This window comes from Cupressus sempervirens, chromosome 6 (genome assembly GCF_028749045.1).
Source record: "Cupressus sempervirens isolate cs-2001-9-10 chromosome 6, ASM2874904v1, whole genome shotgun sequence".
Classification (NCBI taxonomy): Eukaryota; Viridiplantae; Streptophyta; class Pinopsida; order Cupressales; family Cupressaceae; genus Cupressus; species Cupressus sempervirens.
This window is the reverse complement of record NC_143123.1, coordinates 89237566-89254155: the sequence shown is the minus strand read 5'-3', so window position 1 is coordinate 89254155 and position 16590 is coordinate 89237566. Positions and strand designations below refer to the sequence as shown.

The window sequence follows — 16590 nt, the reverse complement described above, 5'->3', positions numbered from 1 at the left end:
GAGACTGAGTGCACATCTATGGAATAAAAAGTTACATTATAAGAATGTAATTGAAGATTTTTATAGCATGCACTTGAAGACTAATATCATTCTTACCATTTCATCCTGCTGATAGAAATGTCATAAACCAATTTTCATTACATTAGAACATGCAGATACTTTTGAAGTATGAACATTAAAAAGAGCTCTAGTTATGTTTGAATATGCTTATTTTCATAAACTTCATTATTTGAATTATCGATTCTCTCTTGTAGAAACATAAATGATCTTTTGTTTTAAATTTATATGTTTTACATACCATAGTGGTCTTCATTGGCCGACAATTTCAAAAAATATAAAATGACAAATAATACTGTAGTTCTCAAATGGCAGTTACATGGATAGCACACTGCCTAGATGACATTTATCCATGTCCCAAGATATTTTATCTTCCATTGACAACAGAAAACCAGAAGATTTTAAAAAGGCTTGAATATTCTTTTATGAGGTTCAGTTGGCCTGTACAAGATACTCTTTATTGCTGCTCTTTGATAAATGAAAAGAAAAATGCAGAAACCTAGAGCTGTGGAAACAGGACAGCTACACAAAGGTTTGTGTCGATTTGAAAGGCCGTAGTTTTGGCTGATTTTGCCATGTAATAAGGATTGAATAGTGAATGAGGTGCTAAGCACATTCTCTTGCTGGAGATTTTCGTTCTTTCTGGTTTTCTCTAGGGAGCCTTTAAGTGTTCGGTGTTCATTCTTGCATGTGCTCTGTTTGTGTGATTTTATTACTTTTTAATTTTGTTTCAGCATTTAATACTGTCATAGGTTGGAGCCATTAACTAATACGTTTTGAGGGTACAGACTAGTGTTCATATTTAGTATCCATAATTGATTACCACTAGGCTTATAAGCCGAGTGAGTTATGGATCAAAGGCCCTGCACAAGTTCCACATGTGTTGGAGCTCAGCGGGCCCATAAAGGTTCCACCATTAATCTTGAGTTTAAGGAACCAAAAGTGGTTTCACTCTGTAACTCAAGTTTGGCACCACTCTGTATCTCTTATTTCGCAGTGCAGCCTAAAGATCAAGTCTCTTCCAAGGCCATTACAGATTCGATTCGGGCCCAAGGTCATCTCATATTGTTATATTGAGATCGTAATTTAAAAACTAAATTATTCCATTCAGAAGCATAGTCAACAATAGAGAGTTGGTTGAAGTGCCAAAGTATTGATACCACATGAATATCAAGGGCCTTTTTACTACAAATGAGTTTGGTGTTGATTCTACACAATAAGAGTCCTTATAGATTGTTCTCTTAAGTTACATTTATGAACAATTGCTTTCTGTGATTAGTTTTTAAATATTTAGTGCAAATATTAGACTATAGCTTTTTTTGCAATAGCAGCTCAATTATTTTGCAATGAACCTCTTCCTTTGATGACCCATCAAACCTAAACTAAAATGCTAACAAGAATCAAAATTCAGAATGATCTCACGTCTTATGTCCCTTTTTGAGATATTCCTGTTTATTGCCCTAAAACAATAATTCAAACTCAAGATACAGCGAAACAAAATATTCCAACTCAAGATGCGAATTGCAGTATATTTATAAATATGACATTATCAATAATGATGAAATTGTATTATGATACGCAATTTATAATTCTATGAATGGTTCTGAAAAAATTACTTATCTTGATTTTCTTCAAACTGTCTAGCCAGATATCAATAGATATCAGATAAACAAACCAAACTACAATACTTGATCAAATCGTGAATTCCCCATAAATACCTGGCAATTCTGCTGTGTTAAACGACCCTGTCTGTGACTCAACAGTGACAGAACCAAGGACTCTGTCCTAGTTTGTCAAAGGTAGGAAAAGACACCATTCCTCCAGAGTCCAAATGTGAGCCCAGACCCCATCTAGTTCGCAAGCACTAACTAGAATTCAAATTTGATATCTTGATGTATTTGCAAGGCAGTGCTGATTGCTTTATCTATCTTTATTGAAAGTTCTTGATGGATCGGTAACAGGATGCTTAAAGCCTGCTTGAATGAATGATGCATGAATGTTTGATACCTGAATGATTAACATTTGATCAATTGATCGATTTAAAAATTGATGAGCCATTTATACCCATTTCTTGAAGTAGCTATCACCCTTTACAAGAATTGAGTCACCACTCTGTGTTGCAAACTTTGAGAATAATAACTGAGTGATTTTCTGCATTCCCCATTGCTAATTGATGGATGTCCTCCTCAAATAATCTCTCTTTTGTAACTGATGTTTGAGGGAGTCAGAACTCTTCCTTCCATGCCTTTTGACCATTCATTAAACTTAATTACACTTTAATCAAATTATTATCTTTTCTAATTTTATTTAATTATTTATTATGATATCTGGAAATGGTCCAAATGTCACAATAGAATTGATGGAACCTTGAATATCCTCTCATAAGGAAGCAATGGCAAATGTTGATACATGGTTGGTACGTTCCTGAAAACTTCAGCTACTGGTTTGAAATCAGGTACGAGAAACCAATGCATGGATACATGAAAAAAATTGGGGAATTTTGGATTTTTTTGGTACATGTGTGGGTGTATATGTCTGTATATACAAAAAAATTAAAGAAACATACAAAATTAATCAAAAATATAGGAAGAGTGGAGATGACAGTGGCCATATCACAATGCCTTAACAGCACTAAAACCTTTATACACACATCCTGGCTTTATCAAAATATTTAGGAAAGTGGAGATGTCAAACAATACAAAATTGCATGTACAAGAAATTACTCAACTGCATCTTTCTTTCCTGTCTCAACTTTGCATCATGCAGAAACAGTTCTATAATTTATTGCTTGCATATACACAGACTACCATCTGCCTGGCTCTTCCAAGGTTTGTTCTTATGGACACCTGCTATCCATTTACTAAACAAGTGTAGGGTTGAACAACTGACATAAGCCATTGGACTTACAATTAGTAAACATCCAAACATGTTATCCACAAAAAAAGGTTTTTTTAACAGAACCTTTAATGGTCTCATCTCAGGTATACAAAATAGACAGAGAAATTCAAGTGGCTAGGCACATACAAGGGAAGTCTGGACCTAAAGGAGGATTAATATCTTCAAATTGACGATGAAAACTATGATTGATTGACACAGTCTAACAATGTTGCCTAACAGAAACATAAATCCATGTATCCAGCATCTAAAATGACCGATTGTCATGATGCATAACATAATTTTTTGTTATATGACCCACTTATTGAGTATCAATGTCTTCTAGAATATATTTATGACTATTACCACATTCCTGAACTTTGTACTTCAGCACATTGCATTAACCAGGCAAAGGAGGCTGATCTCCTTCAAAAGTTGATCCCGGATGCACCTGGACGCTGTCTGGGTGATCATCCACAGCCCATGGATGCATATCAACAGGGCATCCGTATGCATCCCTCCGCACATCCACACCAGGATACAGGGGTGAGGGGTGATAACACAAGTGGCATAACAGTCTCATAATTTGTGAATTCAAGCTCTATCAAAACCTTGTGCTAATCTAGAAAACAGAAAACTCTACAAAAGAGTCATTAGAAGGAACATAGCCATTTCAAGAAGAGGAAAGGGAGTCCAAAAGACTGACAAGTGCACTCGAAGATTGATAAGATTCACATAGAAGTTGTTTGGAATTCCTGAAAGTTAAAACTTTGCTCAACATGTAATGATTTTCAAAGCACTGACAATATAATTTGAGGATTTTGAGGCCATACACCAGAATCTATAGAAAATACCTCCAGATGCGCAACAAAGTGGACATATGATTTCTTGATGTAAAACTTAGCACTTGTTATTACATCTTATTAGCAGTTATCTTTAATTTCAGGATATCCTTTTAGGGTACACAGCGCATGTCATAGAGAACAGTGTCTCTTTCAATGAAGGGGGAAGATGTTTCGCATGATTTCCACAAGACAAGTACAAGCCCTCTATGTTAAAATGGTAAAATGCAAAGGTTGACATAAGACAATGTGGGGAACTTGATTAAAAGAATTGGATGATGCAAAACTAGTTTTGTCCACAACATTTATAATGCATGACAGTAGATGGCATGTAATTTATAATGCTCCCATCAAGAATGGGGCCAAAATCTCTTTCAAATGAACATATTGGTGATTGTTTGTCATACAGTGTATAAATCTATGTCAGGAAGAATGACACTATAGCACTTGTAAACTTGCTTACAAAGGTGTGGTAACACTAGGTTGGGTCAATGTAAAAATGAAGAAAAACACAAGAAAAGTGTTTTAAGAGAAACTTGCCATAAAGCCTTATCTAAGTGTGAAGAATGTTTTCAGCAAAAAGTTAACTAAATGAATGAAAATGACTATCGAAATTCCTGGACAGATATGCCCTTAATGAAATGTCAAGATAGAGTTCATCCTGCTGAAAATATCACCGACAAAACCCTTTCTATCTATACAAATACATCCTCCAAGCCATTGTCTTTTATTCTCAATGATTGTTCATATGAAAATTTATTGCATTCACATAGAATTTTAACCTCATACTAGAAATTTACCTTTTCATCAAACCATCGATCTCGTCGAAGCCAAGCAGTGATTAGAGCAAGTAATATCCTTGGAGGTGTTAAGTAATTAACTGCTTTACCGGTGCCTTTCACAATCCGCAATCTAGGAACCAATGCCCTTGCAACTGTCTCAGGAAGCTCACAAATAATGTTAAACATTTTCTTATTTTGAATTGATGCACCACTGCATGCCACAATGTGAAAAATAGTATCAGAAAAAATTACCAGCATGAATATACATCATCAACATTATACAGAAGATTCACCAATGCAAGAGTTTGAACAAACTCGGAAGATATGTGATATAGTTTTGTTCAGAAGAAAAATAAAGTATCAAAGTAACCCTCAATTTGGAAGATTCTGAAAAATTTTCCCATTTAAGCGACCTAGGGAGACTTTTCAGAATATTCCAAAGCAAAAAGGAAAATTGAAATTATCAGAATTTATTTGCATTTTCCAAGTTGTAGATACCATTTACCTTATAAGAAGATCCGTTAGAACCATGCCAGGAGATGCTGTATGAATCCCTACATTTGATCTCTTACATTCCTTCAACAAGGATGCATGAAGCTGTCTTAATCCACACTTTGTTGCACCATACCTGCAGAAATATTTGGAGAGTATTACTGATGAAAACGTAAATATTGATAAAAACAGTTTTGAGGAGTGAGGACAGAGAAAACATAACTTCCAGTGACTAAAACATAGAAAATCAAATTTCCATAATTCATAAACAGGAACATACACTGCAGTCAATGGCGTACTCGAACCACCAGATCCTGCACCATCCATGTTGAATATATGGCCTCCTTTTTCCTGTGACTTCATGACTCGAATGGCCTCTCTGGAGCATATTAAAGAACCAATAAGATTTGTAGAGACAATCTGTTCACAATGTAAAAGGAGACATGCATGTCAGTTTACCAGCAAGCTGAATTGCATTTTTATTTAAGAAGACAGAAAACAATTTTAGTCCACAATTGATCAAAGAATGTGTTGTAAGGTTCTCAAACCATCGCCCCAAAACTTTGGGAACCCCCATTTTTTAATCACCTTCACAATAAATTTTGAAGTCGTCCAAATTTCCGATTTAAAAAAAAAATTAAACCTCGGAAACCTTCAGGCCAGTGAGAGAGACTTAGCTTATTTTCACCTAGTTTTCACTTGATTTTCCAGAGCAACCAATTTTATCCTTAGGCCGGACAAAATTTTAAAGAGCAATATTTGGCAGTATAAAAATTTTAAATTTGTACTTAGATGTTTTCTCTTGAAAATCCGGATATAATTGTGTAAATTTGAACGATCTTCCAAAAGAAAAATTTTGGTTAGACTTAAGTTTTGGAAAATCTTAAATTTTTGCATTGGTGAAAATTTTAATTTTGTTGAAATAAGGATAAATTGCAAGAAAAAAAAAACCGATTTTTGGCTCTAGAAGCAATTTTATTTTATTTTGTCATAAAATTTTAAATGGCTTAGCAAAATCGATTTGGAGGGAAATTGCAAAAAAAAAAATTGGTTTTAATAGATTAAAATTGTCTTGAAAACTTTTTGCCTTCAATGAAATTGGTAATTTAAAATTGAAAAATGGCTTTTGGTTAGCCAAAATCCAATTTTAATGATGTGTTAATTATTAAATCTTCATTAAATGGAAATATTTAATATCTTCAAGGCACCATTTAATTTTTTTTGCAATTTGGAGCTAATTGACAATTTAAAAGTGCAATTTTCTTTTTGGTAAAATTAAATTTTGAGCTAAGTATTTAATTGTGGGCCTTGACTTGGATTTAATTTTATTTTTTATCTCCTCCAGGACCAAGTCGGCTGGCTTAGAGGAAGTGAGAGGTTGGGTATAAGAGGAGGCCTCTCTCCCACTTCTTCCTCACTTTTCATTTTTCCTCTCCGTTGTTTGGCGAATTTCATTGAGGAGCAGATTTTAGGTGCTTTGGCGAATTTCTTGAGGAGCAGATTTTAGGTGTTTGGCAATTTAAGGCAGATTTCCTCCACTCCTTGGCGATTTTTCTCTTGGGACAGAATTCTCATTGTTAGAAGACTTTGCAAAGGGCAGATTTCCTCAATTATTGGCGATTTTGTAAGAGCAGATCTGCACTCTTCTTGCTTGGCGAATTTTGTTGAAGGTGAAATTAGTGGAAGCCAAAATTTGTGGAAGGCGAAATTAGTGGAAGGCGAAATTTGTGGGAGCCGAAATTTGTGGAAGGCGAAATTTGTGGGAGCCGAATTTTGTGGGAGTTGAATTTTGTGGAAGATAAAATTCTGATTTTCAAGAAAAGCTGTGATTTTTGCCCTAGGTTGGGCAATTTTATTTGGAGGTGAATTAGATGTTTAAATTTCTAATTTGCAAAGGATTTGAAGTTCTTGAGGTCTAGTCCTAATTCTAAAAAGTCACTGTACGATTATTGGTTAAGGTGAATTTTCATCATCTAGAGTTGCAAGGGGTCCTTAAGCTGACATCCTTCTTTCGTTCTAGTCTAAGGATTGCTTCCCTTGGTTCTACTTGCCTTCTGGTCCACCACTCTACCATCCCGTAACAGGGCGACGAGCATGGAGGATGTTAGTGCAAGTAAGAATCCCAAGCAAACAAACACTAAGAAAGACAAAGTGGATATGATGCCCAAAACACCCTTCTTCTCGAAAATGAAGAGAATAACGGACACTAATATCGGTACAGCGGACATGATACGGATGAAGGACAGACTAAAGGAAGGACAATCCCCCTTGAAAAAAGGATATACAAAAGTGGAATTGTACATGCGGCAGCTTTTCCTCCCACATTGTCGTGTCTGAAATTGATTATGGAATGTGCATCCAAATTTGCTCTAAATAGTAAGTACACCATTTTTTATGAAGGGAAAAGAAGATTTGATTGGGCCAAGATCATAAACGAAAACTTAGAATTGCAACTTAGAACCGTACAAAACCAAAGGCAATTCTACATGGGCTCCTATCTGTTTTACTTGATTGCTAGATTGTACAAGAGTCCGGGACTAAAGGCCTTAGGAGAAGTGGGTAGTGGGCCGGGACAATATTTGGTACACAAATGCTATCCGCAGCTCCATTTGCACAACAACAAGGATTACAAGATATTTTGTGATGCCTTCGCCATGAAGACAGTAAGGGTATTACAAGGGACACCTGCTAAGAGACTTTCACCGGAAGCAGAAGCAAGAGTTAGGAAGTATGGAAGTTGGTTCATCCAATTTCCTCAATTTACATACATTAGAGTGGCAGCAAGTACAGTTTGTCCCAGGAAGCTTCCAAGATACCCTCCCAACAAGGTAGTTTTAATGGAATTGGCTAGGCAACTAGAACACTATGATAGAATGATGAGAAACGAAGGAAAGATAGGCATTACATTCTCAATCATAATTGGCAATGATAGTTGCCCAAATCGGGCCTCCTTTGAAGCTGCAGAAAAGGAATTGGAATGGTATCATCTAGGATGGTACAAAGCAAGGCAAGGATTCGATCTTAATGGTCTTATCAAGGTATCTCATGGAAATGAATTCAAGCATGTTCCCACCATAGAAGACTTTTGGGCCAACGCCAAAGATGACTTTCATGTGAGAAAGCTAGCTTTCTCAAGTCTGTCGGTGAACATGATGAGGGCTATTAGATGGAGAGGCCTTGATATTCCGGATCAACTGGAGGATGATGGAAATGTGTTGAGAGAAGATTATAGTACAGTAGAAGGAACAAAATTGAATCCAGAAGATTGGGATGACCATCAAGATCCTTCCTTGGCGGCAGTTACAACGGCAATGGATTTACATACTAAGTCATGGTATAATGAAAGACTAAGGAAGGTGCAAAGGAAAAGGATTCCCCTTACCTATGAGATGATGATGCCAAAAGAGAGACAAGCAGAATCAGTCGGTCAAAGGAACAAAGGAAGTAGCCGGCAACAGGAGATGGTTAGAAACAACAAGAAGAAGGTTTTGGAGCAAGAGAAGGGCAAAGAACATCTGGAACCTCCAACCAAGAGATAGCACGCAGCGCCATCAAGAGAGAGTATAATTGAGGCTAGAGGCCAAGAGGTCAATTCAAGTGATAAAGGGGTCACGGTAGAGGTGAGCTCTGATTCGGAACCAAGTGGCTATAGTGAGAGCACTGAGTACTCCCCTCTCTCGGAAAACCAACAAGGAAATAATATGGCAGAAACTAGTAGAGAAGAAGATGGGTCGATCGACATTGAGGCAACAAGTCAGGTACCCGAGGCTGTTGGTGATGCTTTGTTAGTCGAGCTGAATCCTGATTTGGGGAGATGCACTGCACCACTATGGTTAAGGCAAATGCTTATGCCAAGAGGCGAGGTGGTAACGACCCATACAATTGAGGACATCCAAGGGTTAATGGAAAAGGGTGATAGCAAGAACCAAAAACAAATGGCATAAACGGTGGCAAGGGTAATCAGGAGCGACAGTGATGGTCACCGAAAGGTTCAGATCACTATTCCAACAGTCAACAAGGCAATGGATGAGATTGTGGCCCAGGAATATGAGATAGTGGAATATAACTTGGGAAAGAATACAGATGATATGGAGTGTGAGGAGGTCTAGGAAGGTATAGCATCAATCAGAGAAAGGTTGAGGAAGGCAAATGAAAGAATAATAAAGTTGGAGGCCAAGAACAAATATTGGAGAGATTGCCAACCCATCCAACAACTGCGCCAGGCAGCCCTTCCTCAAGACAACAGGAGCAATTCAGAAGAGATATCAGCTCAGCTACACGAAATCAAGGGTTGGATCCATGATACAATCCAAGATGGGCGAAATTTCTTGCCTTCATCTCGACATTCCAGTCATTAGTGGTTGTTAGAGACAGGTTCAGATTATTCGAAGAGGAGTGCAAAGATTTCCTTCCCATCAAAGATTTGGCTATTCCTAGGTTACAGGCATTCATCAGGCTACCAAAGGCATACTTGTAAAGGGCCAGGTTGGTTGATGAGAGAGGATTGAGTATAGTTCAATCTTGGTTTGTTGCATTGACTACTAGATTTAGAACACTTGAAGAAATACATAATGAGATTGCACGGCACAGCCCAAGCGTCGACACTTCTATTTCAACCATGATGAGCAACGTTGGGATGGCACTTGATTTTGAGGGTATCAGAGAAGAGGATATCAACGAGACAGATTTTGGATCGAGGTTGGATGAGTTGGGAAAGGTTGCTATAAAGAAAAAGCATTTGGGCACCTTTTCCTCTCTCAGTGCTTTTATTGAATTTGCAAAGGAATATGAAAAGGATCACAAAAAGATACAAGCAGTGAGCGACGTGGCGAAGTCAACGGAATTTAGAGTGAAGCACACACCTTGTACTCCTATGGAAGAAATTAATGAAAGGCTAGCTAAGTTCATTGTCTTAGCTAAGAAAATGAAAGAAAAAGGAAGATGTATAGTAGAAGATCATTTGATGTAAGCCCAAGTGGCAATTCCTCTTTCTTCTAGAATAGGACAAGTATCTATTTCTGATTGGCCACCATTTTGGTGCCTTCTCATTGGTTGCCACTTTTTGCACTTTTTTCATCGGTCTATTTACGAAGTGGCGGCTTCTCATTGGCCGATGGGGTGGCAACCCTAATTAGGGTTTTGAGGATCCAATCTGGATTGTTGATCTTGTTTTCATCTCCATCGTCCGTTGTATTTTTGGCCCCTATATAAGGCCATTTGCTCTCATTTGTAAAGTGTGGGAGAAATTGTTGCGAAGATAATACCAAAATTGCTCTCTTTTTCATTGTTGTAACTTGCATGGTGATTAAGAACATTGGGCGTTGTTGCATGTTTTCTACTTCCACATAGTTAGATTTCCTTTCAAGTTGTTAAGGTTGGTTGCACTTGAAGTTGTTTAAGTGAAGTTAAATTAGATGGATAGTTGTGTGGTAGCATTTGTAAATGTTTGTTAGGGATCAATACTAGACCGCTAGCATCCTAGCGGCTGGTTGGGAAGCTTTGTGTGGCAAACTAGTTTATTATTCCTTTGAATCATTGCACTTGTGGAAGTGAGGCCGCTGATCAGCTCTCATTAGGTTCAATCCCCGTCCGTTTGCTAACCTTCCATTCACAGGAGTAGGAGTAGAATAGTGAGTAGCTGGGTAGTCGAAGTTTAGAGAAGGAAGTTAGAGGAGTAAGTAAAGTAATAGAACACATCCATTCACCTTCCACAACCATCACTTTCCCACCAGCATCATCCCTAGCAGACACATTCTCCATCATCGCCACTATCAACATTATCTGCCTCCGCAGACTTCACAAACCAGGCAACCATCACCTTCATCCCATCAAAATCCAAGTCATCCTCAACAATTTGCGTAAGGCTGCCTACATGATTACCAACAAATCACATCGATAAAACTGAGCGAGTATCCAACGGTGTAAGGAACATTGGAGTTATACTCATGCCTCATGAGCATTAACTTTTCAAGAGAGGAGTTGCATGTTTGATATCCCATATCGAATATTCAAATCCTAACATGTTATGTAAGTGATACAAAACTCGCATCAACAGAATGTGATATGGGGCCCAAGTGTACCCTCGGGGCAACACACAAATAGATTAGAATGGTTAATGAACAAAAGCCAATGAAATTAAAAAATCCATTTAAAAAAATAAGAGATTTCACGAAATATATGGCACTGTGATACAACTGCAAATTGCAAAGTTCTGTACAAATATGAGAGGTCAGAGGTCATCATGGAGTTACAGAAAAGGAAAGCTGACCTTCTGTAAGTCTTTGATTTGTCATTCTGAGAAAATACTGCAGAATGACAGCATAGAACAGGGCTTATTTACATCTATTCAAGCGGCAAAACTGAATATTGCTAGACCTTCATGGTATAACCACATGTTCAAGAGGAGGGTGTGAAGCTAGTGGTGCATACAGTATATAGCACAAGGTATCACCATTGCATCTTAATCAACAAAAGCGTTGAATCCTCCTTGATCGGTAAGTCAAAGGGATTCAAAAGTATGATTTACAATGACACAAGGGAGTTAATTATGAGCTCAGGCATCAAAAAGCAGTAGAGACAACAAACACAACTACAAAAGAAAATATACCATCAGTCATTTTGAGTAATGAGAAACTAAAAGAGATTCTTTGACAAACGGTGTGTTACTTTTCAGTCTTCACACATACATCAAGCCTATCCGCCCTTCCATTCTGATTTATTGCTTTACAAGGTCCAATTGCAGATAATTCTGCTGTTCAAAATTTATGAAATGAGCTTATTTACTAATTTATTCTATAAAAACCTACTCAGGTGACACATATAAAAATAGATCATCAATAAACTATGAAACATACTATTTCCACCGACTGATCCCACATGCACGGAACAGATTTAACCATAAATTTGCGGGTCACTTGCCATATATATTGAGACAGAAAATTGGCAGTGAAACAATATAAACATTATTGAATTTATCTACAGTAGCATACCAGTGGAAAGGTTGTTCATTGAATGTAGATGTGAAAAGAAGAAAAAAGAATTGAGAACCAAAATAAAATCGGGGTAAAGTTCTGCCTGATTAATGTCTTCATCTGTAAACAGCATAAGTGGTCTAAATCCCTTGTTGGCTCCAGCATTATTTATCTGCCATGAGAAAGATTCACACTGGAAGTTAAAAAGAAACTACCAAGAACGTTAGAAATTCTCAAAAGATACAAAATGCAACACCACCTTTCTACATGGTTTGCACATTTTTCTTTAACACACAATTAAAGAGAATACTATTCTTGTAATAACACATCCAAGCTATTAATTATTAAATAGTGAAGTGATCGTGACGATCAAACTCTCACCCAGATATCTATAGAGCCAAGCTTGCTGACAGCAAACTCAGCTAGCTTTTTAACATCCTCAGCATTGGAAACATCACATGATGTTCCAAACACCTTGCCTTTCCTTTTCTGAGATTCAGGGGTGTTTGCACTTGAGATTGCTATTCCTTCATTAAGCTCTTGTTGAAGCTGTGCTACAGTTGTCATCACTGAATCAGGGCTGCCTTTACAGAATTTGTGAATGCATTAGTGTTGGAGTGTTTTGATTCAGAAAGCCAAGCTTTAGCATTTATTAAGACATTCTGTGTTTACAAATTCTCATAAGCAATGTTGGATAACTAAGCATTGGTAGGAAAGAAACAATATCTATCTCAAATTTCAACCAATAACCTGCGTGAGGCAATAACAACATGATCCCCAGAAAAAATGAATTCTCTGGCAAGTGCTTTTCCAAGGCCTCGAGTACTGCAGTATCAGAAGCCAAACAAATAAATTTAATTTCAACCCTTACATTAGACAGGTAAAGAGAAGACATGATGTAAGATCAAATCAAACGTTTCCCTCACCTCAGACATGAATATTATGATAAAATTTAAGACATTCTTTGCCATAAGCATTAGAACAATAAAGTTATACTTAAATTGCATGTAAAGGAACACTATGTGGCATTCTAAGACTAGTATTTTTGAGGTTTAGTAGCATTGCCATTCTGGGGAATTTCAAATATCTTGAAGCAAATGTATCAATTGAGGGTATTGTATAGATATAAAATTTACAATTCTCTGAATTTGCATGCAGCAAGATTCAAGCAGAGAGAAGGCAATTTAAAACAGCATAAAAGGCCCTTGCAGAACCTGGATTTGGACTATTACCAATGATAAAATACATTCTAAGAAAAATAATGATGATTTGAACCATAGTTGGAAAACTCACCAAGGCCTGAAAATAAAATTTGGCAAAAACTCAGCCAATCTTCTGCAAAAACTCAGCTTAAATTTAATTACAAATGCATCTTTTCACAAAATTCAATGAGAAGATGCATCCAATGAGTCAATAAATGAGAACAAAAGAGCAACAACCATAGTCTATATATATGTAAACACAGTGGTTACAAAATTTGCATTCTCGTGAGGAATGCTGATGGCTGGAAACAAAATACTAAATAATTTATGTAAAACTAAAAGTAATACATTATTACAATTATATCTTCCCCTTCCCAATACTAGTAACAACTAAGGGAGAGATAGAGCTAGAGGTTCTAGTCCCAGAAGTCTGCACTGGCATGACTATGCCTCCTCGCTTGGTATGTCTGACTCACTCTGTGGCTTGTCCTCCATCCAAGGTCCTAAGTTGTTTCATCCAAGGTCCTAAGTTGTTTTACTCAAGTGCAGAATTACAAGCTTCCTCAAAATTGCACGTTAGATTCCAGGTGATAGCAAGTAGGGTTCCATACAATAGAGTGGTACTTTATGCAACAAGAAAAGAAATGGATGACTTTACATAAACTAAGATAACTAGTGAATACTGCATGTACAAAATATTGTATTCAGTAGAGGATAGGCAGAACCTTTGGACTTCAAATGCAAAAAAAAGAATAACCACTCTAGCATGTATTTGGTGTGCTAGCACAATGATTCAGAGACTTTTGTATTTGTCAGTAGACTTGATAACATACAATAAAAACATTAGCAAAATATATCTTGGCATTATGCATTTGCTAATGTTAAATGGGTAGCCAAATTGTTTACTAGCCAAAAATGAATCAATATCATTCACTTTGATACACTTGTCAATTTTGACAATAAACTTATAAAAACTGGATAGAAACAAAACCAATCATTAGTAATCCAATTCCATACCATAGAAGCCAAATCAACCTTCAAGTCTGCATTCATTTCAACTTTCAAGACAAGGTACAAAGATTTAAAAGAAGTGGGATCCTATCACCAACTAGATCTATAAGATTAAAGAAAAACTGCAGTCCCTTTAAGTGTTTTTTAAGCTTGATTTTGTATTTGTAAACATAATAAGGATGCCTTGGGATAGATGCTGACTAACAGCCTATGATAGAAAGTAGAAAGAAACAGCCTTAAATTTCCAAAGAAAGCATAATTCAAAATAGGAATATTTGGGCTTAAAATACCTCACACTTTTGCAAATGCAGAACCCTTCACAAGTACCGAACGCCAAATAAAAAATTTGCAAAGAATATTTTAAATAAGTTGAGTACAATAAACTATGAACTGTACAGTGGCTTACCTTCCTGTTATGACAACATTCTGTGGCCCAGACTTGCAACGATATTCAAGAACCCGATTTGCCGCTATCAATGTTCCCGTAAATAATCCAGCAAACCAGCCACACCAAATCAATGTATCCAGCTGATTATTCCCATCTTTGAAATAAAAACATATGCAACAATTAGCAGTTTGCTATTTTAATGTTATAGTTGTAGCTTCTAAGGAAAATGTCAGATCAAATCAGTAACTAGATGATACAAGAACTCACCTGAGATTTTAAATGCAATCGTTAGAATAGCTCCATTGGTCAGCACAATTAGTACAAACTTTTCAACGAGATTAGTAAGCTGCATCAAATAGAGTTTGGAATGTCATAATGCTCTACTATACATCCAATTGAAATGCAATAGCAGAGAATATGACAGTTCCTGAGCATCATTTGAATTAGAAACTCTGTAATGAAAAGCAAGTTTGTAAGTCGAACAGGCATCTCTGAAGAAGAAAATAAATTAAGATGAACAATATCCTACTACATTAGACCACAGCAAATCAAAATGAGTCAAGAACTGTAATTTGCATATTCATAATCGAATCCCTTGCAACAAGCCAAAAGGATGACTGGGATGCCTAACAAGGATGTTCATTGTTTATTTGATCCAATTCCAAACTGTGTCTACCATGGTAAAGCTAGATTCAAACAGCAAATCAATAAGACATGCAGCTGACATAAATAGAGGAATTGGTAAGATTAGAAAATTCACGAAATGGAGGATTAATCTATGGTCATTGAATTTCCTATAAAAAGCAGAGCTAGGTGCCCATACCTCACACCTAGAGAGACAAGTTGGAATAACTACAGTGTAGAACAAATAATATTTTGTCACATGTTACAGTTAAACCAATGGGACTTTTTCTCAAGCTCATGCCTGAAGCTTAAGGCACCTTAAAGAAGGGTCAAACAAATGTACAGCAAGTTACCACTTCAACCCTGTTTCCTCTGTTGGGGACATCCTAGGAAATTAGGAATCCTTATTAAAAATGTTAAAATTCAGTATTCTTGTCTTAAACCCCAAGTGAATTTTTACTAAGGGTCAGAAAATGCTTACAACACCAGCTATTGTTATATGCCTACAACCGTCTCAAATGAAGATTATGTGGTAAAGAAGCACAAAAATAACAGTAACTTCAAAAACCATGCAACATTCATCTTTAGTCCATTGATCTACAACCGTCTGAAATGAAGATTATGTGGTAAAGAAGCATAAAAATAACAGTAACTTCAAAAACCATGCAACATTCATCTTTAGTCCATTGTATCTAAACTTGTTTCTTCCAGATCCCAACCTAGTCATACAAAAGTTAAACATTGTGGATGAGATAGGTCATCCTTCATTGATTCCAACTGCAATTTTATCCCAATGTGGCAAATGACACAGTCAAATAAATTAAGTCTTGGTAAAGTTGTTATGACCCCGGACCAGCCTATACTGTATTTACAACTCTTATATCAATTCTGCTATAGGCTAGGGAATGCCTGAACCATAAAGAAATAGAACAAAATACACTCAATTGCATAGTTATTCATAGATATGCTAATATTATAACTTTGAAATATAATTATATAAATAGTACAATGATACAATGTCATGTCCCCTTTTCAAATAATAAAAAAATAATAATTTTTGCTAAGGCAGGCAGGCCCAAGAAAGTGAAGTTTCGGAAAAAGGGGGTTAATCTTTGGAAACCGTTGGACTAATAAATGAAAATTATTATTAAAATATGTTTCATTAACCTCTTTTGGACGTGAGTTACAGTTATGCCCTCTTTTAAGGGGTTTTGGAGGCATTTTGGGCTCATTCCAGAACTTGATTTTTGCTCATTCTTTGTTATTCTTCAGAGGCTGCCAAACCTGTGGAGAAGGAGACCCAAGAACGGGAGTTTGCAGGTTTCCAGGGAGACCCAAGAACGGAAG

At 36.6% G+C, this 16590-nt stretch overlaps 1 protein-coding gene across 1 annotated transcript in view; it reads right to left on the bottom strand.

Annotated features, from left to right (window-relative positions):
* NYC1 (NAD(P)-binding Rossmann-fold superfamily protein) overlaps window positions 1-16590 on the bottom strand; it is a 37660-nt gene that overhangs the window by 3221 nt on the left and 17849 nt on the right. Inside the window, exons 2-9 of the mRNA XM_089786885.1 lie at window positions 14887-14965; window positions 14638-14773; window positions 12769-12843; window positions 12400-12598; window positions 12122-12190; window positions 5328-5467; window positions 5061-5183; window positions 4574-4766 (exon numbers count right to left, since the gene is read on the bottom strand). Coding sequence (XP_089643011.1) covers window positions 4574-4766; window positions 5061-5183; window positions 5328-5467; window positions 12122-12190; window positions 12400-12598; window positions 12769-12843; window positions 14638-14773; window positions 14887-14965 — 1014 coding nt within the window. The remainder of the gene's footprint in view (window positions 1-4573; window positions 4767-5060; window positions 5184-5327; window positions 5468-12121; window positions 12191-12399; window positions 12599-12768; window positions 12844-14637; window positions 14774-14886; window positions 14966-16590) is intronic.